This window comes from Balaenoptera physalus (genome assembly GCF_965194825.1).
Source record: "Balaenoptera physalus genome assembly, chromosome: 3".
Lineage (NCBI taxonomy): Eukaryota > Metazoa > Chordata > Mammalia > Artiodactyla > Balaenopteridae > Balaenoptera > Balaenoptera physalus.
In genome coordinates this window covers 13,047,381-13,073,731 of record NC_138890.1, presented here as the reverse complement: position 1 = coordinate 13,073,731, position 26,351 = coordinate 13,047,381, and the positions used below count along the sequence as shown (strand labels likewise).

General features: G+C 53.6%; 2 protein-coding genes across 2 annotated transcripts; one reads left to right on the top strand and one right to left on the bottom strand.

Moving 5' to 3' along the window:
* The first annotated feature begins 871 nt into the window (after positions 1 to 871).
* LRRC25 (leucine rich repeat containing 25) lies at positions 872 to 18,224 on the top strand. Its single transcript, XM_082455488.1, has 5 exons — positions 872 to 2,714; positions 11,612 to 11,822; positions 12,014 to 12,203; positions 12,726 to 13,525; positions 15,388 to 18,224. The coding sequence occupies exons 4-5, from the start codon at positions 12,735 to 12,737 to the stop codon at positions 15,524 to 15,526; spliced, it is 930 nt and encodes a 309-aa protein (XP_082311614.1). The 5' UTR covers positions 872 to 2,714; positions 11,612 to 11,822; positions 12,014 to 12,203; positions 12,726 to 12,734; the 3' UTR covers positions 15,527 to 18,224.
* A 113-nt stretch (positions 18,225 to 18,337) lies between these two features.
* Positions 18,338 to 22,179, bottom strand: GDF15 (growth differentiation factor 15). The gene is made up of 2 exons (XM_082455491.1): positions 20,557 to 22,179; positions 18,338 to 19,250 (listed from the first exon to the last, which is right to left on the bottom strand). The coding sequence occupies exons 1-2, from the start codon at positions 20,834 to 20,836 to the stop codon at positions 18,607 to 18,609; spliced, it is 924 nt and encodes a 307-aa protein (XP_082311617.1). The 5' UTR covers positions 20,837 to 22,179; the 3' UTR covers positions 18,338 to 18,606.
* Positions 22,180 to 26,351: the final 4,172 nt, after the last annotated feature.

Sequence of the window (26,351 nt, the reverse complement as noted above, 5' to 3'; positions counted from 1 at the left end):
TCCTGGGGCCCTTCTTCTCCCCCCAGGAGGTGTGCAGAGGAGGTGGAGGCCGACACTGAGGCAAGGACACCCGCAGGGCAGAGGTGTCTGGGGTGGGGGTGGAGACCTGTGTGCCAGGGTACCTGTGGGCAGTGTGCGCCGGACGTGCGTGGGCTAGGTGGCGGGAGGCCGTCCAGTTGTGACTCTAGGTCTAGATGCTTCTGTGAATGTTTGCCATAGGTTTTTTTTTTTTCTTTTTACGATCACAAGTGTGTGTGTAAACACGCGGTTCCTGTGTGAGTGCACGTGTGCGTCGTTGTGCGTGGGGGGTTGGCAGGCACCCAGTCGCTGTCTGGGCAACTGTCCCTGGCTCTGCGACGGTGGTTATGTGTCCGCGGCGGCCGTGCGGGGCCGAGTGACGCCGCGTCAGGTTTTGTGCACTAGTGTGTGTGCCTCCCCGAATGGGTGGATTGCTGGCCCCCTGGGACGTGTGTTGTGTGGTTGTGCCCTCACATTTCCTGTGTCGTGTGTTGTGTGTTGATCGGAGTGCCCCTCCCGCTGCCGGCCGACCCCCCGTTATGCCTCCCTCTTAGAAGTCCCCCAACGGCCCCCCACCCCCAGGTCTTCTGCCGGGCGGGAAATCTTGAACCGCTGCGGTTCCAGACAGGCGAAGAGGAAGGGAAGGGCCAGGCCGGCCCCAGCCCCGCCTCCATCCCGAGGGGCCACGGCCGGGGGGAGGGGGGGACACGCCAACCCTTCCCACTTCCTGTCCAGCCGGTCGTCCCCTCCCCCAACTTCCTCTCCCGCGGACCTCCCGGGCCCCGGGCCGGCGCGGAGGAGGGGCCCGCGCTGCGCACTAATGGGGCCGCGGCAGGCCAGCTTCAGTCGGACGTCGAGATGGGGACTGCCCAATGCCCCGGGGGCCACCGGTGAACGTGGGCGTCAAGGACACCCTCATCGTAATACCCGTTCCCATCACCGCTCTCCAAAAACTACTCCAGGCCAGGCACAGAGAGGGTGTGACTCACCCAAACCACACACAGTGTATTGGTGACAGCTGTGATTCCCACGGACTCTCCCACCACCACCCCAGGCGCCCCCATTTATCTCCTAATACTCTGTTGCTCCCCAGGATTCTGTGTGCCCTGGGCGGGTCCATGGCCCTCTCTGAGCTCCGGTTCCTTGAGTCGATGTGAGTCTTCATCCTCCCCACAAACATTTATTGAGTGCCTCCTGTGTGCCGGGCTCTGTGGACCCAGTCGGGACACGTTGCTACTGCTTGTGGAGCAGAGGGTCTAATGGGAAAGGCGGACAGTCAAAAGCTGGCGAACAGTAGGATAATTTCAGGGAGTGCCACGTGATGGGCAGAGGGAGGGGACCCCGGTGAAGAGGACGGGGCGACCGCAGGGGCGGAAGGCGGAGGGAGGGAGGCTGGGAGGCGGAGGCGCCAGTGGCGGGGCTAGCTGCGGAGGGGGAGGCGCGGCCGGCGGGAGAGACTAGCGCGGTTCTCATGGCAACAGGGACGGATCTCCAAAACACTGCCTCGGCGCCGGCGGAAAAGTCGGAGAAGAGCAAGCTCTGGCCCCCATGCGGCGTCCGGGGAGCTGAGCCGCGTGCACAAGCAACCAGAACGCACGCCTTGCCAAAACATATATATATATATATATATATATATATATATATATATATATATATATATATATTTTTTTTTTTTTTTTTTTTAAATAAGGGGAGGGGGTGGATCCGAAAGATCTGGAAGAAGAATGTTCAGATTGTAGTCACGGCAAGTGCAAAGGCCCTGAGGTGGGCACACGGTTAAAGTGTTGGAGGCAGAGCGAGGAGGGCGGGGGGAAAGGAGGAAACGGGTCGGGCCATTCCTGGCGGGGACGGGTTGGGCTTTGTTTTAAAAGGAATAGGGAGCCACAGGAAGGTGTGTAGCCGCGAGGGGCGGGATCTGCGTCAGGATTTTAAGAAGCTCCATGGGGCTGCCAGGTAGATCGGGATGGCGTGGAGGAGGCAGGGAGGTTGACCCGGTAAGAGGCCCAGGAGGACCTGGCAGGCCCGGGAATTGATTTAGGAGCCGGTGTGGGGGCGGGGGACGGTAAGCAAGGAGCGCTAAGGGTTAAGGCTGGGCCCCAGACCTGCGGCTCCTTTGCCGGCTCCCGGTCGCCCCGTGTGGCTGCCGGGGACTGCAGCCCTGAGCTGGGTCTCTGACTCTTGGGACCACCGACGCCCCCAAACCCCAGCCCCTTAAGGTCGGAGTCGGTGCCTGGGAGAGCCCGAAGTCGGCTCTGCTTGTAGGGCAGGGGGATTGCTTGGAGGAGGATCCATCCCTCCCCTCACTTACTCCCTTCCAGCCCTTCCATTCTTCAGACCCATCTCTCGGCCTTTGCACTGGCCGTTCCTGCCGCCTGGAGCGCTCTTTTCTCTGGCTCTTGGCCTGGCCCGTTCTGGCCTCCTTCGACCTTTGGCCGCATTATTCCTTCTTCTCCCCAACTCGCCCTTCTCTTTCTCCTCCTCTCCCTCTTTTCCCTTCTCCTCCCTCCTCCTCCACTTCTCCTTCTCCTCCATCTCTCCCTCCCCCTAACTCCTTGCCTTCCGTGGCCATCTCCTCCAGATTACTGGTTCTGCACTAGCCTTGGTTGGACTTGTCACTGTTACGATAAAATAATGCCTAAGTCATCTGTTGGCAGCCTCCGCCTCCCTCTGGATCTGCTCTCCCTGCAGATACAGCGGTAGGGGTCCATGAATATGTTGCTTGAGTCGTTGGGAAGGCTAGTTTGGGTTTTCCCGATGATGGTTTTTCCTCTCCACAGGAGGTGGAAGCAGCCCGTTAATGGGGAGGGGGGACGGGGGGACGGAGGGATTCGCGGAGGGGCTAGGATCCAGGCTGGAGACCCCTGCAGCCCCTCCTCAGCCGTGCGTGGGAGGCGGCCACAGCTGGGAGCAGGGTCTGCGCCGTGAGACGTTTCCTTTCAGAAGCTGTAATTATGGGTAATTTTCTAACTGCAACACAAAAATTAAAACCCAAACAACACCGGGAGGGAAGAAGCCACAGCAGCTGGTGAGCACCGGCGCGGGCTGGGCTGCGGGTTCCAGCCTAGACCTGGTGGGAGGAGCAAGTACGGGGGGAGGGGGTTGTGAAGGGACACAGGGCGGAGGGTCATTAAGACAGGCTGGACTCTTTGGACAGCCAGCAAACCCTTGTAGTCTCGGGTTTGCGAAATGGGGGTTATACCCCAAGGCTGATCACCTGGAGGCGGAACTCCCCGCATGGAGGATCTGGACCTGGGTTTGAACCCTGGCGCTGTCGGTCCAGCTGTGTGGCCTTGAACCTCAGCCCCTAGGCTCTCAGGGTCTTGAGGAACTCAGGCGAGAGAGGGGACACAGGAGGACTGAGTGGAGGAGCCGCTGTCGAACCTACAGCTCACTCCCCCATTCATCCTCCGCGAAGCTCAGCCTGAGCCAGTACATTGCCAGGCTTCCAGCACCTTCCGTGGCTCCACACCTCACAAATCAAGACTCCGCCCTGCACTTTCCAGAGTCAAACTAATCAGTAGGAATTGGTACGCCCAGCTCTGATCATCCCTTAAAATCCTCCCAGCAGCCTCCTGAGAGAGGCAGCATTTTTTTCTCCCCATGTTACAGAATGGGGAAACTGAGGCACAGAGAAGCCTGAATGAATGAAGCTTGAATGAAGGGAGATACATGGGCGACCCAGAGGCAGCACCCCGCTCACTGGAGTGCCCCCAGCTCCCTGTCTGGGTCTGGGATACTCTGGGAGATTGGAGGCATTTTGTGGAAGAGCAGGGAAGGGAGAAATGGGGGAGGCAGAAACCTATAGCAGCTACAGAGAAAGTTCTGCAGATAAATCTGAGGCTCAAAGCCGGGGAGCCACTCGCCCGAGGACACACATTAGAGAGTGGAGGCACCGGGTCCCACTTTGGGGTGCCCTGGCAACGCCCCTCCCTCACCACCTCTCTCTGGAGCTCCGCCTCTCTTCCTGTGGTGGAGTTTCCATGGCAACCTAAAGTCCTAAGATCCCCGGTACAGGGGGAGGGGTCTTTTCTTCCCTTTTGGTGGAGGGGTTCCTCTGCTGAATACCAGCAGTGGGGAGTGGGTGCTCACTAAGCACCAGAAACTGGGCACTTTTGTCCATGATCCTGTTGCCTGCACCCAGCTCATTCCCACCCCAAAGCCTCTGCACAGGCTGTCCTCCCGGCCTCGGACACCCTTCCCCAGCCCTTCCCCATAGCCCGCCTCCCTTTGTCCTTCAGGCCTCAGAGAGGCCCTCCAACCATCTGGATCACATTGCCCTGTTGGGTTTTCCCTCAAATCTTATTTTTGCACGTTGATTGCCAAAGTCCCCGGTAACCCATGAGTTCTGTGAGGGCAGGGAATTCGATTATTTTGTTCAGTGCTGTGTCCCTAGCACTTACAAGTCTTGGCACACAAGCGCTTAATAAATACCTGTTGCCGACCGAATGAGTTAAAAATTACCAACGTCCCCTCTGTTCTGAGGTCTGAGGCCTCCAGTGCCCTCCTTCAGGAGTCTCAGCCTGAGAGCGACACAGACCGTCTTGAACTCCCCCCATCCTCCCCGTGTTGGTCAGGATGGAGTTTGGGAGTCAGAAGTGGGAGGGACCAATTCTCTGCCTCTGCCAAAGCCACCAGAACCTGCAATCCCAAGCCTGGCCACACGAGGGCAGCAGAGACTCGCAAGTACAACTCCGGAGGGTCCCAGCGAGCCCCGCCTTAGCACGCCTTTGGAGTGGCTCTTGAGACCCCAAGTTTCAGGCTTGGAATCTGGTACACCTCTGTTGACCTTGTCCATGCCCCCAAGTAGGCTTCCAAACATATATTTACATATTTATGTACTGAATTATTTCATGGCAAAAAAGAAGAAAAATCACCCAGTTCTCCCATCCCCCCCAAAGAGTTCTCGTTTTGAGCTCTTACCTGCACATCTTTTTTTCCTTTTTTGTCTGTTTTCTTTTTTTTTTTCCCTCGAGAGGTTTTCTTTGACGAACCCTCTTCAAAACTGCAAACCGCCCTGTTTTTCTCTCCAAATCCCCCGAATTCTTTTTAACTTTTCCTCTCCCCAGCCCTATTATTTCCTAACCTCCTTTAAATTTGCTAATTTATGGTTCATCGGATCTCCCCCAACCTCCCAACCCTCCCCCAATTCACCTTTCTAAGGGTGAGAGTTTTGCTGCATCTGGTAGGTGCTCAGTAAATATTTCTGGAAGGAAGGAAATCTTACCAAAAGTAAAAAATAAATTAAATAAATTAAATAAAACCTAGCAAATAAGCTAAATAACCTTCTTAGCCCCACCCCCCCCAGGCAGCCACTACCATGAAGTCAAGTCTAAACCTGCGCATCCAGGAGCGGCAGATTGTCATCGTGTGCCGTGCAATGGCTCTGCACATGCTTCTACGTAGATGCAGACAAATGAATCTTGTCTGAGCACAGTGTAGCCTAATGGTTAACCACATGGTTTGAGGGCTCACCCTCGGTTACTGTAGAGCCTTGGACAAGCTACTCAAACACACTGTGGCTCAGTTTCCCCGTCTGTGAAATGGGGGGTAATGACAGTTCCTAGCTCAAGAAGCTATAGTGAAGATGACATCGCTGAATGCTACTTAAATAGCCAGTGCTTGGCTGCTGCTATTTATAATTACTTAAAATGTTTAAAAAATCTGACGGCTTATAATGTTTCTTTATATTCCTCCACCTATCTTAATTTGGGGCCCCCTGGAAGTAGACCGGAGATCGGAATTCAAGACAGTAATTATTTGGGAGGAAGCCCTGGTCCGGGTGAGAAGAGAGACGGGGACCTGCAGGGGGCGCCAACGAGCAGGCTCCACAAGGCTGGGTTCCCAGTGGACCCTCAAGAAGCCCGCCAAGAGCAATTGCCTCAGAGACGTCCTACCCGAGGGAGGAGGGAGGAGGAAGCCGAAGCGTTTCTCATCAACTCTCCTTCCGTCTGTGGTCAGGGCTGCTCCCAGGAGAGCCGTGTGGGCCAACAACGTGGCCTCCTGTGACCAGAGCAGCCTCAGCAAAGAAATGCCGGTCTCGCAGGTGGAGGGTGCTTGCCAACCGCAGCTGCCCTGGTGCCACATTGTGTTTGCCCACCCCTCTCCTAAAGGCATTCTTTGGCTTCTAAAATTTTACTATAACCAACGAAGCCATGTGACCTCAAATAAGGTCTTTCCATTACATTAAAAATCAAGCTTTACCTTCTGAATTCGATTTTTGTGCATGATGGACCATTTACACCTCCCCCACCCTTGGGACACTCAGCTGGTGTATTAGTCACACACGGCCTGGTACCAGGCACATGCTAACGTTCACATCCGTCTCCCAGCCCTTCACGGCCACCTTGCACGGTGGTTTTTACTGTCCTCGTTTTACAAAGGAGGAAGCAGAGGGATGTCCCTGGTGATCCAGTGGTTAAGACTTCGCCTTCCAATGCAGGGGGTGAGGGTTCGATCCCTGGTGGGAGAGCTAAGATCCCACATGCCTCTCAGCCAAAAAACCAAAACATAAAACAGAAGCAATATTGTAACAAATTCAATAAAGACTTTAAAAATTGTCCACATCAACAAAAAAAAAACTTAAAAAAAAAAAATTGGGGCTTCCCTGGTGGCGCAGTGGTTAAGAATCCACCTGCCAATGCAGGGGACATGGGTTTGAGCCCTGGTCCAGGAAGATCCCACATGCTGCGGAGCAACTAAGCCCGTGAGCCACAACTACTGAGCCTGCGCTCTAGAGTCCGCGAGCCACAACTGTGGAGCCTGCGGGCCACAATTACTGAAGCCCGGGCACCTAGAGCCCATGCTCGGCAACAAGAGAAGCCACCACAATGAGAAGCCCACGCACCACAAGGAAGAGTAGCCTCCACTCGCCACAACTAGAGAAAACCCGCCAATCGCAGCCAAAAATAAATACATACATAAATAAATAAATTTATTTAAAAAATTACAAAGGAAGACGTGGAGGAACAGAGAGTTTAAGGTACTGGCCCCAGGTCACACAGCAATGATGTGGCTCAGTGCACTGTTTGCTGAATTAACGCATGGAGGTCTGCAGTTGCTGGAGTCTGCTCACATTCCAGGTTTGCCCCTAAGTTGGCTTGGCCACCTTAGCCCAGCCCTTGGGCATCATAACTGCCTGTGGTCCTGACCAGCCAGCTCCAGAGCTCCTCAGACGCCTCAAGGTTCCCAGGCCTTGTAAAGGGCTTCTACTGTGGCTTGGGCTGCCTAGCAACCTGCCCTCCACCCTCCCTCAGGTGAGACTGGACTCAAAGAGTAGCTAGACCAGGGCCAGGGGATGCGGGTGTCGGGTGTCGGTAGTTCAAAGGTTGTCACAGGGAGAATGGAGACGGCAGGAAGGGGCTGAGGCCGGAGATTTAGAGACCTCGCCCTGGGGAAGCTCGGAGGTGGAGAGGGGTTGCTTCCAGATAAGTGTGAGAGCCTCGGGACAGGACTGGAGGTGGATGTGGGGAGGGGAAGCCCTTGGCCCCTCTCCAGCTCCCCAGACTAGGGGCTCCTGGGGACACGCCGAGGCCTCACCCAGCACAGAGTGCGTACAGGGGATCAGAGGGTGTTGGGCAAATGTGGCAAAATTGTGGGACCACAAGTTGGTGGCCCTGAGGCTGGGTTACCCCAGGGTACTCCCTGCATCTCTGTCTTTGTCTTTGGGAGTGGTCTCTGAATTTCTTCTAGGTATCGCTGGGGTCTTGGGGATGTCTGAGTTTTTCTGGGTTTCTCTGGGGTTTCTGAAGATCTCTAGGTGTCTCTGAGGCTCTACAGAGGTCTCTGTGCTGACAGGTTGGCCCTGCCTGGGACTCATATGGGCAGCAGGGGGAGTATGAAGATGAGCCCTCTGGAAGCTTCTGGTTCCTCTCAGCCAGGTTGAGGGCCAGTGTAGCCCCTCTTCCCACAGCCTAGCCATGGCCTGCCGGGGCTGCAGCAGGAAGGCCCAGGCCCCAGGCTCCCCCAGACCCACCTCCAGAACCCACTGTCTCAGGCCCCAAGCCAGCCTGTCCCACGCCCACACAGCCCACCCCAAGCCTGAGTGTCTGGCCCTTTAGTTCCTCATTTCCTTCACTTCATTTCCTCATTTCCTCCTATTCTAAGAGGCCTCAGTGTTGGAATCCACCCACACCCAGGCCCGCCAGCTGGCGCCCCTCTGTCCCTCTCATCCTAAAAGCCTGAGTTCTTGTGTGTGCTTGTTGGCTGATTTCAATGTTTGGATTGAACGTGTTGACTGTGATTTGTATTCACATGATATGATAGGATTCTAAAGGAAAAAAGATAAAAACATACATGGGGAGCTTCTCCCTCCCATCCATCTGCCACTAAGAGGTAACCCCAGGGTATTTGTTTTTCCTGTTTCATCAAAAGTGTCTATAAGGGGGCTTCCCTGGTGGCGCAGTGGTTAAGAATCCACCTGCCAACGCAGGGGACACGGGTTCGAGCCCTGGTCCGGGAAGATCCCACATACCATGGAACAAGTAAGTCTGTGTGCCACAACTACTGAAGCCCGTGCACCTAGAGCCAGTGCTCTGCAACAAGAGAAGTCCGCGCACCGCAACGAGAAGTAGCCCCTGCTCACCACAACTTGAGAAAGCCAGTACGCAGCAACGAAGACCCAACGCAGTCAAAAATAAATAAATTTTTTAAAAAAGTTTCTGTAGGAAGCTGCTTTTTTTTCCCCTCCAGTTAACATATTCATTTGAAGACATCTGCTCTCACCCAGGCCCACTCCCGCCCCAGGGCCTTTACACAGGCTGTTCTACTCCCTGCATGCCCTTCCCACACCTCCTTACTCAATAAGCCCCCTTATCCTTTGCAATAAACCCTCCTTTGATCATCCCATTAAAAAGTTGCCACCCTCCCTGCTTGCTTCCCAACTTTACTTTCTCTGCCACCTGTTACATATTTTTAAATTAATTAATTAATTAATTTTTGGCGGCGTTGGGTCTTCGTTGCTGCGCGCAGGCTTTCTCTAGTTGCGGCGAGAGGGGCTACTCTTCATTGCGGTGCACAGGCTTCTCATTGCGGTGGCTTCTCTTGTTGCAGAGCAGGGGCTCTAGGTGCACAGGCTTCAGTAGCTGTGGCATGCGGGCTCAGTAGTTGCGGCTCGCGGGCTCTCGAGCGCAGGCTCAGTAGTTGTGACGCATGGGCTTAGTTGCTCCGCGGCATGTGGGATCTTCCCAGACCAGGGATCGAACCTGTGTACCCTGCATTGGCAGGCGGATTCTTAACCACTGCGCCACCAGGGAAGTCCCATATTTTCTTGATAGATTCTGCATGTTGCCAGCCTCCCCGGCTGCTACAAGAACTCCACAGGGATTGGAAGTTTGTCTGTTTTGTTCATGGCTGTATCTGCAGCTCCTAGACCAGTGCCTGTCACACAGTAGGAGCTTAATAATGGTTTGTGGAGGAAATGAATGAGTCTTTCCTTATTGTTTCATAGAGGTCTATAATTTCTTTTTCATGACTCTGTAGCACCTCCCAGGATAGGTGAACTGTTATCGATCTAACCAATCCCTTAGGTGGTTTCCAATTTTTGTTTTCATAAAACAAACAATGCTGCAATGAATCATCCTGTAGCTCTGTCATCTTTTTGCCTTAAAAAAATTTTTTTTTATTGAAGTATAGTTGATTTACAATATCTTGTAAGTTTCAGGTGCCTTTTTTCTTTTTAATTGTGCAAAGTACACTTAACACAAAATTTACCACTTTAGCCATTTTAAAGTGAACAATTCAGTGATTTTTAGTACATTCACAGTGTGTGCAACCATCATCCCTATCTAGTTCCAGAACATTTTTATTACCCCAAAAGGAAACCCCGTCCCATTAGCAGTCACTCTCCATATCCCCCTCCCCAGCCCCTGACAATCACTAATCTACTATCTGTCTCTGTGGATTTGCCTGTTCTGGACGCTTTATATTAATGAAATGATACAGTATGTAGTCTTTTGTGTCTGGCTTTGTTCACTCAGCATAATGTTTTGTTTTTTGTTTTTTTTTAATTAATTAATTAATTAATTAATTTTTGGGTGTGTTGGGTCTTCGTTTCTGTGACAGGGCTTTCTCTAGTTGCGGCAAGTGGGGGCCACTCTTCATCGTGGTGCGCGGGCCTCCCACTGTCGCGGCCTCTTGTTGCGGAGCACAGGCTCCAGACGCGCAGGCTCAGTAGCTGTGGCTCACGGGCCCATTTGCTCCGCGGCACGTGGGATCCTCCCAGACCAGGGCTCGAACCCGTGTCCCCTGCACCGGCAGGCAGACTTTCAACCACCGCGCCACCAGGGAAGCCCCAGCATAATGTTTTGAGGTTCATCCACGTGTATCAGAGCTTCATTCCCTTTTATGGCCAAATAATATTCACTGTATGGATGGACCACATTTAGTTTATCCACTCATCAGTTCCTGCCCCTGTCATTTTGTAAACATGAAAATATTCAGGAGTCCCAGGATTGGGATGCTGGATCAGTGGGCATGTGCATTCATAATTCCCATGACAGGATGCCTTCCATCGGGCTGCACTACAGATGCTCCCCCAGCAATGTGTGGGGTTGCCTGTTTCCCCACAGCCTGGCCAGCACAGGGTGTCATCACACTTTTGAATTTTTGCCCAGCTGATAGATGGAATCAAACAGTATCTCAGAGTTGCTGTGATCTGCTGTTTTTTACTAGGAGTGAGTATCTTTGGGTTGTTGAAGAACAAATTGCAGCCCTTCCCCAAAGTCTCAGTTCAAGACCTTTGACCATTTGTCTGAGTTTGGAGATGGAAAAGGGGCAGAGTCTGAGGAGAGGGGAAAGCGTGGGGGAGTAGACTCCAGCCTCCCAGAGTCCAGGAAAGACTCTTGACATTTATCCCATTTTACAGATGTGGAAACTGAGGTACAGAACAGTTAAGGTCAAGCAGTGAGCCAGGGGCTGGAAAGGATTTGAACCTGATCTGCCTGAAGCCCGGACCCCACTGAGGCTGAGACTCTCTGCCAGCCTACCTGTACCCATTCCCTCCTCAATCTCTCTTGTGTCACTATCCCTCAGGTCTGACTCAGCTCCCCCTCTCCCTCTGGGACTCTGGGCTCCTCAAGAGGTTTCCCACCTCCAGACCCCAGACTCACTCCAGAAGAATCTTTTGACACAGTGCCCCTCCCCTGCTCACACACCTGCATGGCCCTGGGAATAAAGCCCCACTCCTCTGCCTGGCTTTGGAGGCCTGTGCTGCCTCCCCACCCTGCCCATGTCACCAGTTCCTCCATTTAGTCTGTCCCCTCCAGCCACTCCACTCGTAACTACGCTGTCCCAGCCGGCCATGCTTTCTCAAGCTGCAGGACCTTTACTCCTGCTGTGCCTTCTGCCTGGAATCTGCAATGGATTCGTTTCTGCCTGCCACTGCAACTCATCCTCCAAGCCCCAGACTCAACATCCCCTCCCCCAGGGAGCCCTCCTCACATCCCCCTGCAGCATAGAGGCATGGTTTGTACGTGAGGAGAGCTCTGAGCTTGTGGGAGAGGCTAGGAGCTTGGAAAGTCAAAGGCAGTTTGCCAAGGAATCCTTGGCAAACTCCTACTCATGTGTTGAAGCCCCAATTCTAATGTCTCCTCTCCAGGAAAGCTTCCGGTACCCTGTCCCTCACTCTGGCCTTGACCTGACTCCATCAGACTCGGGGTGCCTGTGTCCTGTTCTGTCTTTTTCCGAGACTGGTTGCTCCTGAAGAAACTGGACAGGGCTGAAGTCTCTTGGGGGCTCAGCATGGATGATGTTTGTTGAACAAATAAATGAATGCATGGGTTGGGAGTCAACTGAGCTGAGACCAGGAAGTGAGTTGATGAGGTAGCAGTTAGTTGGGGTGTTATTGGGGGACATGTAGTCATTGGGTTCCAGCAAGAAGGAAGCAGGCTGCCCCTGCCCTTCCCCTAAGAATCCTGGTCCTTGAGGCCTTTCAGCGGTGGCGGGGGGGAGGGGGGGGCGGGTCTCTGTGTCTTCTTCATTCTTCCCCTCTGCACTTCAGCGGACACCAGTTCCTCTTCCCCTGAGTCGCTGGCTACAGAGCCTGAGGAGCGCCAGGCACCACAGTGGATCCGGATCCGCGGAGGGTCAGACCCTCTGACCCCCGCGTCCAGGTGAGCCAGGACGCAGCCCCTCCGCGCCGGAGACTTCTAGCACGACCGAGGCCAAGGCGTGGCAGGGGGACCAGAAAGGTAGGACGGAGACACTAGAACTTGGGTCTGTGCAAACCAGAGCTGGTGGGACCCCGTCAGCAGCCCCCCCACCCCCACCCCCACCGCCAGCCCAAGACCCAACAGCCTGCAGTTCGGAAAAGAAAGGCAGAGGGGCGGGGTCGTTTCCAGGGCAACGGCTCATTTGCATATAGTCCCGACTTGGCCAAAGAGGGCTCCCGAAATGTTCGGGGAAATTGGGCAACTTAGCCCGAAGGGGCTGATCTGAGAGAAGGGGAAGGGGCTGTCTGGGTCAGGTCTCCTCCTCGCCTTCCAAGCCCCTGAGGCATCCAGGTTAGGTACCCATTCCCCGGAAGGGGAGACTGAGGCAGGGGTCCAGAGCCAATCAAAGAGGAGCCACCAGCGGAAGGGCTAAGTTTTAACACTTCAGAAGTGGCCTGAGCTGCTCTCAGCTATTAAGAAAGTATATAACAAACATAGGTGGCGAGGGGGAGGGTGACCCCAGACTGAGGTTGGGGCTTGGATTCTGGTGTCTCTGCCTAGGTTGCCTGCATGGGGGGCGCCCTGGTATGGGTGCTGTTGTTGCCGCTGCTGCTGCTGCTGCATCCAGGCAGCCAGGAATTGTCGTGCCCCGTGTCCTCGGGGGATGTGGACTGGACCAGGGAGTTCACGGACACATGCCTGAACTTCAGCGGCCAAAGCCTGAGCCTGCTGCCTCAGAACCAGTCTCTGCAGGCCAGCAGTGTGCTTCTTCTCGACCTGTCTGGGAATGGCCTTCAAGAGCTCCCACCGCTTTTTTTTGCTCACCTGGGAAAGCTGCAGGTCCTGGATGTGACCAACAACCCCCTGGACCCCGTGGGTAGGGCACTGGCCGAACGCTGTGACCTTGACCTGAGGGCTGACTGCAGCTGTGTCCTATTACCCTGGCACAAGGTCCGGCGGGACAACTGCTCTGGCTCACTGCCTCTGCGGTGCCTGGATGTGTCCACCAGTGCCTGGCACAACGTCTCTGCCTTCTTGGAAGTGGGCTGCGCCCCTCGCCTGACCATGACAACCATAGGAGTGCTGGTGGCCAGTGGAAGCCTGTTGCTCGTGCTTGCCATTGCTGGCCCAGCGCTGGCGCGGAGACTCTGTAGACATCGGGTAGGCAGTAGCCGGGGCATGAGCAAAACGTGGGCTGCTCAGAATGGTCCCAGGTCTGGCTCGGGCCAGCAGCCACGGTACAGTAGCCGGGGCCTCAGCCCTAAGCTCCCAGCAGCCACCCGGCCCGGATCTTCCACTTCTGACTATGAGAACATGTTTGTGGGCCAACCAGCTGCCAGGCACCAGTGGGCTGAACACAGGTGAGTGACCCACACACATCTGCCTGCAAGACTCTGGAGCCAGATGGCCAGGGTTCAATTCCCAGCTCTGCCTCTTACAGGCTGTGTGATCTTGGGCAAGTAGTTTCCACCTCTCTGGGTCACCGTTTCTTCACCGATAAAATGGGGACGGTAACAGCCCTCCGCCTCATGGAGTTGGGATAAGAATTGAGTTCTTGTGTATGAGACAAGCGTCCCTCTCACGACCTGCAAACCCAGCTTCTGGCTGCCAAGGATTGGGAGAGAGGAGGCAGGTGTTCAAGGCAGAGTCGGGGCTCTGCCGTAGCGGTCAGCGGCCTGGGCTCAGATGTCGTGTGACCCAGGGCTGTCTCTGAACTTCTGTTTCAGTCTCCGTAAAATGGGACAGCACTCCGGTCTCCTTCTGACACATAGGAGATGCTAAGAAAGCCATCTGTGTCTCTCTCTACCCCACAAAGCCCTGCCTCCAAAGTTGCCTGGGCTTAGATAGATGGGTTCAACTTTTCCAGGTTGGATGAGGGAGTGGAGGGGATTTCAGGGGGGCAGGCACAAGGAAGGGCAAAAGCCTGGAGGTGGGAGAGAACAGAGAATCTGCTGTGGATGTGTTTTGAGAAGGCAAGACATCAGGGCTGAAGTTGGAGGGGGCTGGGAGGATCCAACCAGGAAGGGAAGAGGGTCATGGCTGGGTTTTGGGGCAGCAGAATCCAAAAGGTGGGGAGGCCTGTGGGAGGCTGTTGGTGAGAAATAAGAGAATATGCAAAGCAGATGCAAATATGGCTAAAAAGCAGAAGTGGGCTGAGGTAAGGAGTTGAAGGCACCACACTCCCTAAGGCAGCTTGTGTTCTGATGCTTGCCTCTGCCTCGCTGTCACCAAGACCTCAGGACCAGTCTCCTCTAAAAACAGTTTAGAATTGGATGTGTCAATCTCAACCTACATTTTACAGTTGCAGAAATGGAGGTTCTGGAAATTCCCTGGTGGTCCAGTGGTTAGGACGCTGTGCTTTCACTGGTGAGGGCGCGGGTTCAATCCCTGGTCGGGGAACTAAGGTCCCACGAGTCGTGCGGTGTGGCTGAAAAAAGAAAAAGAAAGAAAGAAATGGAGGTTCCAGAAGGCAGGGGAATGACATGCCCAAGGTCAGAAGCAGAAGCAAGAAACAAACCCTGACTTCCATCCCCATACAACCATTTATGTATTTGGAGTAATTTATACTAAAGTACAAATGACTGCTAGACACCACTTACCCAAAGTGGCCTTTTTTACAAGAGGAGCGGGGGTGGGGGTGTTAGGATGTTCTGGAGGCAGGAAAGTTCTTCTCTGGGTGTCTTGCCCACCATAGCAAGACATTCCTAAGAAGCTACCTCCTCCCTGATCCATTTTGTGGATGGGGAAACTGAGGCTCAGAGATTTATTTTTGTATCAAGACCACAAATTCAGTTGCTTCTGGGGACCTGGTGAAAACATTTCCCATCTGAAGGGGCACTGGTTCAGCTCCAGCCACTTGTGTTCATGTGGCTGGTGTGACTAGAGCTTCCAGTTTTTTAAGAGGAAAACAAAATCTAGAATTTAATGTAAAAAATGGGCAACCATCTCAACTTTAAGGAAGGAAAAAACCCTACAGTGACTCAAGGTCCTTGGACCACAGTGTTACAATGCTGAATCCACAGAATCTTCCCTGAATCACTGCACCTTACTTGCTTTCCTCACAGAAAGTTGGGCCAGGCTGGGAGAACACTGCCCCATGACTCACTTTTCTCATATGTAAATATTAGGAGTGGACTCAATTGCCCTGAACTACTTTGCCTCTCAAAGCTGATGTGCCTGCTCCCTGAATCCTACCTGCCCTCCCATCTGTCTGTGCCCACAGGCCTCACCCTTCAGAGGACAGCGACTTCTACATGAACTATAAGAGCCTCCACCATGATTCCCAGCCTGTCTACTGCAACTTGCAGTCGCTGGGCCAGGCCCCACTGGATGAAGAGGAGTATGTGATCCCTGGACGCTGAGCCTTCAACATCTCAGACTCCAGCCTACCCCCTTCCAGGTGACTTTGGGCACCCTGGATCTTCCCTGGCCTCAGTCTTCCCATCTGAGGAATGGGACCAGGGAAGGATCATCCTTGAGGCCCCAGGGAGGCTCTGCAGCCCCCTCTCTAGACCACTCTGCTCCTCAGGCCACTCGGCTGCTACAAGTGGAGAAGGAGAGACCCCAACACAGGGATGGGAGGGTCAACGTGTGAACTCTGTCGTCACCCTCCTGTTGGTGTGCAAGTATTGCCCAATAAATTCTGCGGGACAGATGAGGCTGCTGGGCTCCCAAGACAAGAGCTCTGGGACTCCCAAATTGCTCCCAACCCCCAGTCTCTCCCCTCTGTCACTCTCAGGCCCCCTTCTCAGGTGCCTGGTATCCAGACTTGGCCCCCCAGGGCAGCCCACACTAGCCTCAAAGGGATCCTTATAACTCATGAATGGGACTGCGCCCCTCCCCTGCTCACGCACACTCTATGGCTCCCCACTGCCCCCAGATTCTCAGCCTGGTGGTTGAGACCTGCGTGACCCAGCCCTGCCCAACCCACTGCCCTCTCCCATTCCTCTGCCTTTCTGGTCTGGGCCTCCTCCCCATTAAGCTCACCTCCCTCCTGAAGCTTTCATTTTCTCATGCCATTTACCCATGCCTTTCCTTTTGCCCAAATTGCCATCCCCTTCCACGTTTTCTCACTCTTAAGCATCTGAATACAGATGCAGAACTCTGGTCTGGGCATCAGGAGGCATGGGTCCACTTCCTGACTCTGCCATTAACCCTCTAGGCTTCAGTTCCCCCATCTGTAAAACAAGGTGATTAAAATTGGCCTCTAAGGCTGTTTTAGCTCTAATATCCTGAGATACCTTAACTCATCCTTCAAGGCCCAGGTGCAATGCCAATGCCACTCCGAGAACCCTTCCCTGGTTCCTCCTCAGGCAGAGTTCATCACTCCCAGAGCTCAGTGTATTTCAAGAGTTTGTTCAAGCTCATGCCTCAGCTGGGTTTCCTGTCAGCTGCTCCCAGCCCGACTCCTGCCAAGCCCCCAAACTAGGGGAGACAGAGCTGGACACAGACACCCCCAGTCCTGGGAGGTCAAGCCTGGGCCAGAAGGAGAGATGGAACGACGGTCCCCAGAGGGAGATGAATGAAGGAGTTTAAAAAGGGCTGTATGTAAGAGGGGAATCTGAAGTGGGTTTTGAAGGATGCATAGGTGTTCGAGAAGTAGAAAGGACAAGGCACACTGGGCAGAGGGACCAGCCTGGAGGTGTGAAAAGGCACACAGGCAGCAGTGTCCGGCAAAGGCAACAGTTGATGTTTGGGGAGAGACTCAGTATGGCAGCTGCTACCTTTTGGTGATCCTGACATTGAGTTTAATTTTGAGGCTCCCTTGGCTTCCCCAACACCTGGGAGTGACCCAGGGTGGGAGAGGCAACCTATGAGGGTCTTCAGCTTCCTTGCATCCCTGCATCCCTGCCCTAGACACTACTCGAACCCCCACTCCTGCTGCCAAAAATCTGTCTTCCTCTGCTCACTAATGCATTGCCTGGGTTGACCTCTTTGCACGATTCTTACTACAATCAGCCACTTATGATCTATCTTATACTCATTTGTCCCTGCACTCAACTGAGCTTGAATGGAGTGGTTTTTGCCTGCGTTGTTCCTTCGTGTCCTCAGTGCCCAGCCATGGCCTGGCACAAAGTGGGTACTCACTGAATACATTCAGGGGCACCTGCAGTCATTCAGATCTGCCTCTGGATGGTGGGGTTCACAGGGGACACATCTCACTCACTGCTGAAGCTGGGTGCTCTGTCCTCCAGACTCCCATGACAGTTCCTCAGGGTGAACAGGCAAGTGGGTGTGGGGAAGGGGCTGGGCTTAGTACATCTCGGCAATTCCAAGATCCTAAGTAGGAAAAGATATAACCTGGGAGACGTGGTGTGCATGAAAACGTTCTTCACAACTTACTTCTCCCTGCTCTTTTTTTTTTTTTAATTAGTTAATTTCTTTTTGGCTGCGTTGCTGTGCACGGGCTTTTCTCTAGTTGTGGTGAGCGGGGGCTACTCTTCGTTGCGGTGCTCAGGCTTCTCATTGCGGTGGATTCCTTTGTTGCAGAGCATGGGCTCTAGGCATGCGGGCTTCAGTAGTTGTGGCCCGCGGGCTCAGTAGTTGTGGCGCATGGGCTTAGTTGCTCCATGGCACGTGGGATCTTCCCAGACCAGGGCTCGAACCCACGTCCCCTGCTTTGGCAGGTGGATTCTTAACCACTGTGCCACCAGGAAGTCCCTCTCCCTGCTCTTTTTATATGAAAGGATAGAGGCATCATTAAAACAAAGGGAGGTGCCACAAACAGGAGAGGTAATGGGACTCTTCCAGGTCGGGGGCAGATTCACACACAATGCACTTGACTCTGGGCTGCCTGTGTTTGGAAAGGTGACCCCCATGGAGGGAGAGAGAGCAGGATAGTGATAGAGACAGGGCCAGATAATTACAGAAACAGGAGTACTGAGAGATCAGAAGAGATGGAGGGAGACTGAGACCCAAAAGGGTCTCAGAAACCAAAGCAGAGGAATAGGGAGGTAGAGAAGCACAGAAACAGAGAGAGGGATGTCTCCGGCTGCACTTGAGGACCATTGGCATCATGACCACCATCCAATTTCTTGGCATCCCCAAGAACGTCCTGCCACCCATTCCCCGGACTGTTCCAATCATCTCATATTAGCTCCCCTGAGGGAACTGAGGCCAGCGGGGGTGGGCTCTTCCCAAGGTCACCAGCTCCATCCTGGACACCACAGGGGTCAGGTCAGACAGCTTCATTTTTATTACCAGAGTTTTCCATAAACAACACCCTGTCAGACCACCCCTCCCCAGCCCTCCAGTACCCAGGCAGATCACCCCAATAAATTAATAATAAATACATACATAAATACATAGGTTTGGGCCAGGAGGGAGCAGACAGCAATGGTTAGGAATCGGGTATTTCAGGTTCCACGAGCCCATTAGACAGACAAGGACAACTGAAGTCATTTCCATTGCATTTGTGCCATAAGTGAAGGACCAGGGCCGCTCACACGCAGTGGCAGTCCTTGGCCACGAGGTCGTCGAAGGGCGTGAGTGACACGCGGCCGTCGCTGTCTTGGTGCATGAGCACCACCGGATCGTAGCTGGCTGGCACGCAGCATGGGGCAGGCGCAGCATCAGGGTTCAGGCCATGCAGGCGCGCTTGCATCTGCGCGTGCGTGTTAGCCGATCGGAAGTGGCTCGGGCACGCGCCGATGCACATGCGCACGTCCAGCTCGCGTGGCGCCAACACCCAGTCAGCCCAGCCCAGGTCCTCAAGCGACGCGCGCAGGCTCTGCAGGCGACAGCAGCGCCCCTCCCCGAGCGGGCAACCGTCCCGGGTGCGAGCATGCGCGTGGCGTCGCCCCCTGGTGGCGCTTGTCCGCCAGTGCAGCTCAAGCTGGGGCTGTGCAGAAGACAACGCCTCCAGCAACTGGTCCGTTCGCCGCAACGGTCGCAGGCGTATTGCGGGAGCCCGGGAGCTTCCGAGGCTGAGCTGACGCTGTAGTGGCCGCGTCACATCCCACGAGCTCCGCGCCTTCGGGGACAGCCGGAGAAGGGCCCTATGCAGGCGGGAGGCTGCAGGGAGCCCCTCAGTTAAGTCGACCCGGGGGATGCGCAGGTGCAGGTGGCCACCTGGCCCAAGTCGCACTACGGGAGAGAGGAAAACCCGTCACTCACGGGCCTACTGTGTGCCGGGCACGGGATGGTGGTGGTGTGTGTGTGCCCATTTTCTCCAACACCCCAAGCTGGATCCTACCTCAGGGCCTTTGCACAAGCTACTTCCTCTACCGGCCACACTCCTCCCCTGAATCTCAACATGGCTGGTTACATACCACTCCAGCCTGCCCCAAATTGGCACCGACCTATTTTATTTGGTTGTCTATTATTTGCCTCCCCCACCAGAATCTCAGCGGGGATTTCTGTCTGCTTCGTCACCACTGTGCCTGGCACATAGTAGGTGCTTAGTTAATACTTGCAAGAATGAATGTATATCTGATCTTTTAGAGAGACTGAGATTCCAATGCTGGCTCTGCCTCCTTCTGGCTGCCAAAATCATTTTTACTGAAGTTCTACTAAGTGCCCGGGGCTGGGGATACAGTAACGAGCTACTGTGTTTTCAACTCTCTGGTTTCCTCCATATCTGAGAAATGAAGGGTGTCTGGCTCCCCAGGATTCTCAGACCTCCAGGCTGGTACATATGTTGGGGATACTGGGGAGACTGAGGTTTGAGGGCTCGCAACCCAGTCTATAGGCTCAGAGAGAAAGAAGTTTTCCTGGAGTCCCACAGCACAAGTGGGATTAGGGCGGGGTAAGAGCTCTCCCTTCTGGCCTGACACCCTCCCCTCAACTCCTCCCAGTTCCTAGCGCAGCCCACATCTCCTTGCACCCCCTCCGCCCGCTGGAGGCTAGGTGGAGGGCGTGAAAATACTCCACTCCCTCCCTAAGGCACCAGTCACGTGCAACTTTAGCGGTGCCTCGGCGCGCGATTGCATCAGATTCGGAACCAGCCCAAGCAGGTTCTGCGCATCTCTGCGCACCGCTCTGTCCCCTCCCTCGCCCCTCCCTTCCGCCGGACCCCTGGATCCTTCCCACTGGAAATCCCCCTCCAACCCTTTCCTCACATCCACGGGCAGGGACCACGTCCCCTCGCCCGACCTTGTCTCTGGGTTCTCCAGGCTCTTTGAGTCTTCAGTAGAGTCTCTGGATTCTGTGGCCTTAGTTTCCCCATCTGCCACCCGGGGAGGTGTTGTAACATCTCAGGTTGGCTAAGCCTCGCCTGGTCCTGATGCAAACCCAGCCTTTAGTTCCCCCATCAGCCTCGAGGGGTGACTTTCTTGCCGGGTTCACGGATGGGGAAACTGAGGCTCGGCGGTAGGTCTAGGCCTCTATGTCTAAGAACCACTGGTTAAACGATGGGAGCTGCCCAGGGTGGGGTCTCCGAGATTTTACTCACGCTTTGGAGTGAGTATCCGGACTTCAGGGGGAATGAGGTCCGGGTTCGAGTCTTCCCGGGTCTGGTTCGCTCGAAGCCGGGTCAGCAAATCTTCGTAGCGTTTCCGCAACTCCCGGAATCTGGAGACATCAGGACTGGAGTGCACGTTTGAGGGTCCCGGGAAAGCGGAGAGGTGCTCCTGGGCCAGAGAGAGGGCGCCTCCCGACGGCAGCCAGGAGAACATCAGCAGCATCAGCAGCATCGGAGAGCGGTGTGGTGGTGTCGGTCGCTGCCCTGGCATGACTGTGTTAGTTAAGCTCTAAGCTGGGACTGACCGGACGCTGCTGGACTAGCCTTTATAGTCCCCGGACTTTGTCCGCCCCCGCCTGCCTGGTCCCGCCCACCGTGGGTGCAGAGTAAACACTCCAGGGACCACAACTGGGCGGGGTCTTCGGCTGCTTTTCAGGGGGCAGTGCTTTTTGATGGGTGAGGGGGGGGGCTCCTAGGTATGCTGGGGAACCCCCTTCAGGAGCCTCTCTGAGCCTCAGTATCTTCTTCTGTGAAGTGGGGACATCATCCCAGCTTGGTGGACTGGAGGGAAGAATAATTTTCTCAAAAAAGATTTATTACTATGTGCTGAACTCCACAGCAGGAGCTTAAGAGGTGAGGTGGCTTTCTTCCCTGATGAGATTCCCGCTCTCCCCTCTTTGCTTAGGGTCAAAGGCTGAAGATAGTGAAAAACAAAGGAAGCAGCGGGAGGAAAAAAGGGCCAGAAAGAGCCAGATAGTGCAACCTGAGGCAAATCATTCCTCTCCATCACACCTCTATTTCTTCATCTGGAAAATAAGGAAGGATTGAGACTTTCACTGGAGAGAAGGTCAAATGAGGTGTAAAGGACAGAACCAGGCACATAGCAGGTGCTTGATAAACTGGGTGTTTTTGTAGTTACTCATCTTCAGCTGGGGAACTCCTATCCATTCCTCAAAACCCTACTCAGAAAGCCCCTCCTCCAGAAAGCCGCCTCTGACATTTCCTTTCCAGGCTCAGCAGGGTGCTTCCAACCTCATCCCTTCCTCCAGCCCAGCCCTGACCCCACAGCGCTGGGAGTGTGTGTGCTTGGCTCTGTCTGCCCCCAGACTGGGGGCTTCTTGAAGGCTTGGGCAGGGATGAAGCTACTCTGGGCCCCCATCCTTTGGCTGGGCCTGAAGAAGAGGTGGCAGAGAATTGGGGTGCTGGGGCCTGGGGCAGTGAAGGCTGGTATCAGGTCCAGCCACCAGAGGATAGAGGAGTAGAGGGTGCCCCAGGAACATCCTTTCTCCTGCGGTACCCAGCCCTTGCTCTACTGCTCAGGACTCCTGGCCCCAGGCATCCATCCCTGTGCCTACTCCCAGCTTCCTGGCCTCAGAGAGGGTGGGCTGCTGTGCAAAGCAGATCGTGGGGGTGTGTAAAGTGTGACGGGGTGTGTGCAGGCAACAGATACAAGGGGGGGTGTCACACAGCAAGGCTCCTACTGGAGAAATGGAGTCCAGGCCCTCCCCACCTCCAGCTGTGTGAGCCCCACCAAGCCTCTGGCTCCATTGGGTCTCAGCCTCAGCTTCTGTGCAGTGGGATTATCGCCCAGCTATCGGGGTGGAGGGCTGAGGCTCTCGATGTGATGCCCCGGGAACTCAGCAGGTGCTTAGTAGAGACGTCTCTCCGCTCACGTCACCATCATGTCCATCTGACTGCAGCTGGTTGGGAGGCTGGACCAGTCCTCTTCTTTCCATGGGACTCATTTCCATTCTAAGGATAAGGAAACCAAGACTTTGAGGGGCAAGTAAGGTGGGTAGAGTTGTAGGGGACGATCCCACCATGGGATCTTGCACGTGTCCACACAGGCCACGCAGACCTCATCTGAGTCTTGTCAGAATGCCTGGGTCCCCTGGGAACCCAGAGTTTGGAGGCCTGAGAGGAGTTTCTCGGAAGCCATCACCACTCACCTCCTTACTTCTCTTGGAAAGCTGTCATGGGACAGCTTCTCATGCCTCCCAGGTATGAGCCTCCCCAGGAAATTAACAGAAAATTCAACTTTTAAAGTGAACAGGACTTCCCTAGTGGCGCAGTGGTTAAGAATCCGCCTGCCAATGCAGGGGACACGGGTTCGAGCCCTGGTCCAGGAAGATCCCACATGCCGCGGAGCAACTAAGCCCATGCGCCACAACTACTGAAGCCTGCGCACCTAGAGCCCGTGCTCCGCAACAAGAGAAGCCACCACAATGAGAAGCCCGTGCACCGCAACGAAGAGTAGCCCCCGCTCACCGCAACTAGAGAAAGCCCGCGTGCAGCAACGAAGACCCAACGCAGCCAAAAATAAATAAATAAATTTATATTTAAAAAAACTAAAGGAAACGGATCAACAGCCAGATGGAAGAGATGCATCGGGCGAGGTACGTGACGAGGGCATGGATTTCCCATGTCTGCTTCCAGCGCACCACCCTCCCAGCACCTCTGCATGTTCATCAACCCAGACGCTCTCCAAAGCCCATCCTTTGGGGGTTTGTGGAAGCTTCATCACATAGGCACAGTTGATTAAGTCACTGGCCATTGGTGATTGAACTCTAGCTCCAACCCCTCTTCCATCCCCGGAATTGGGGTGTATGGGGAGGTTGGGGCTGAATGTTCCAGCCCTCTAATTGCATGGTTGGTGCTCCTAGCAACCAGCCTCCATCCTTGAGTTGTTTTTCAAAAGTCACCTCTATAACATAACGAAAGACACCTTTATCTCTCTCTTCACAGGAAATCCCAAGGGTTTTAGGACCTCTATGCCAGAAATGGGGTGGAAGACCAAATGTATATTTCTTATTATAAGTCACAATATCACATATATAAACAGAATCATGCAGCCTGTGGTCTTTTGGATCTGGCTTCTTTCACTCAGCATGTTTTCAGGGTTCATCTATGTTGGAGTGTGTATCAGTGCTTTTCTCTTTTTTATGACTGAATAGTATTCCAGCGTATGAAGACACCACACTTCGTTCATCCATTCATCCATTCATGGTCATTGGGTTGTTTCCACCTTTTGAACTATTGTGAGTAGTGCTTTCTTGAACACATACATGAAGATTTGAGGACCTGTTTTCAATTCTTGTGAGGTTGTACCCAGAAGGGGAATTGCTGGAGCATATGATCATTCTATGTGTAACTTTTTGAGGCATCACAAAAATGTTTTCTACAGCCCTCTGCCTTTTTATTTTTAAATTTTTATCAAGATATGACTTACAGAAAGCAAAAAGGCCTAATCTTAGGTGTTGAGTTCGATGACATTTCACATAACCACCTCCCGAAATGAGGTTCCAGAACATTCCCAGCTCCATCACTCTCCCTACCTTCAGATAACAGCTGTGCCCACCTCTGTTACCATGGATGAGTTTGCCTATTTCCTAACTTGATGTAAACAGAACCAGCCATTGCATCCTCTTTTCTGTCTGGCGACTTTCACTCAACACCACGGCTGTGAATGGCTGTGTTCTTCACCTATTGTGTGCCTTGTTCTTTTTCCTTGCTGTATAGTATTCCACTGTGCATGTCCAGGAGTGGAGCTGCTGATTCATGAGTGGGTGTCTGTCACTTTACGAGCAGGACCAGTAATTAGTTCCCTTTATTCCTGGAACTTCTCAAGGGGACACAGCCCGTGGGTGGTCCCTAGGGACAGGAAACGGTGACATTAGCTCCATGGTGGTTTCCACTTCACCAAATTCTGGAATGCTGGCAGCCAGGCCGATCTGGCTCTCCTTCACAGCATTGCTAGCCGATGACCTCATGGCCAGTCCCATGGCCAAGCTGGGAGGAGCAGTGGGGCAGGCTGCAGGCAGCCAGCCAGCGATGAGCTCAGTCGGCCGGGACCCTGCATTCCTCACTGGCAGCTTCCACGAGTCCCAGAGGCCACGCCACAGCAGAGGTAAACAGAGCACAGAGGCCGGGGGTCAGGCTGTTCCCTCCACTTAGCTTAGCTCCCAACCTCCTAGAATTTTTCCTCACCACCTTCTGTTGGCCGTAGGCACCCTCATCAGACACACACGACACATAAGAAACAACCCAAACCCAGTTGTTGGTTTCTCATTATGTGAGGCAAACACAGTCATGACACGAGATCCGGAAGAGGTGAAAAAGCAGGTTATTTAAAAATCTCTGAGTTCAACGGACAAGGAGAACTGCTCTCCTGTAGCTGTGAACGTCCCTCCAGGCCAACATGTGCCTGTGTCATCGATGGGGGTCCACAGGCAGCCTGGGTTCAAATCGTGGCTTAGTCCTTGAGATGCCAAGCAGATTTGGGAAGCATTACTAATCTCTCCAAACCTCAGTTTCTCAGTGCAGCCTGTCTCTCAGTATTACCCTCTTATAGGGCAGCACTGAGTAGATGAAGTTTGATTGGAGCTACAATCCCAAGAACTAATAACTATTGGTATTATGGGTAATTGGCCAATAATGTCTCAGCTTCAGCTAGAGTTGAGCTCAGATAGGTCTGGGCAATCTTACTTAGAAAGAATGGCCCCTACCGGCAAACTCCTATTTACCTCTTAAACCCCAGTTTGATGCCCCATCTTCCAATAAGACTTCCTTGTTCTCTGCCCAGGTTCCCTCAGGTTGAGGGGCCTCCCTCTGGCCTCATCTTGACCACACAAGGCTGGAAGGTCTGAGTCCGGCTCTGTGCACTGCCAGACCAGAGCTTTCTGGGACCAAGTCCCAGTATCACTATGTTAGTTTCCTGTGGCTGCCGTAATAAATTGCCACAAACTGGGTAGTTTAAAACAACAGAAATTTATTCTCTCATAGTTCTGGAAGCCAGGACTTTGAAATCATAGGTTGGCAGGGCTGTGCTCCCTCCAAAGGCTCTAGGGGAGGATGCTTCCTTGCCTCTTCCAGCTTCTGGTGGCCCCAAGTGTTCCTTGGCTTGTGGCTGAATCACTTCAGTCTCTGCCTCTGATTTCCCATGGCCTTCTCCTCTTCTCTGTCTATCCCTCCTCTTCTCTAAGGACACCTGTCAGTATGCAGTAAGTCCCCTACGTGCGAACGAGTTCCATTCTGAGAGCGCATTCATAAGTCCAATTTGTAAGTCCAACAAAGTTAGCCTACATACCGAACTAACACAGTCGGCTATATAGTACTGTACTGTAATAGGTTTATAATACTTTTCACACAAATAATACATACAAAACAAACAAACACAAAAAATAAAGAAAACATATAAAATTTTACAGTACAGTACCTTGAAAAGTACAGTAGTACAGTACAACAGCTGGCATACAGGGGCTGGCATCGAGTGAACAGGCAAGAAGAGTTACTGACTGCAGGAGGGAGAGGAGGTGGGAGATGGTAGAGCTGAAAGATCGTCAGCAATAGGAGATGGAGGGCAAGCTGCAATTTCACTCATGCCCCACCTTGATGGAATGTATGTTTGCATCTTTGAAAGTTTGCAACTTGATGGTTCATATGTAGGGGACTTACTGTATTTAGGGCCCAGTGTAAATCCAGAACAGTCTCATTTCAAGATCTTTAACTTAATTACTTCTGCAAAGACCCTTTGTCCAAATGAGGTCACATTCACAGGGACTGAGGGATCTGTATCAGCTCATCAAGGGAGGTGTGGTCCAGAGAAGGGCCATGAAATTCCCTGAGAAACATCACAGCAGTGAATGATGGCGATGGTGTGGGGAGACACCTACATCTGCAGCAAAGTGTGGAGCAAAGAATAAATACCAGGGGAAAAATTTTGAGCACCTACTGTTACCAAACTGAACTCGGGTCAGCTCACCCTACACACAACAAAGCCAATCTAC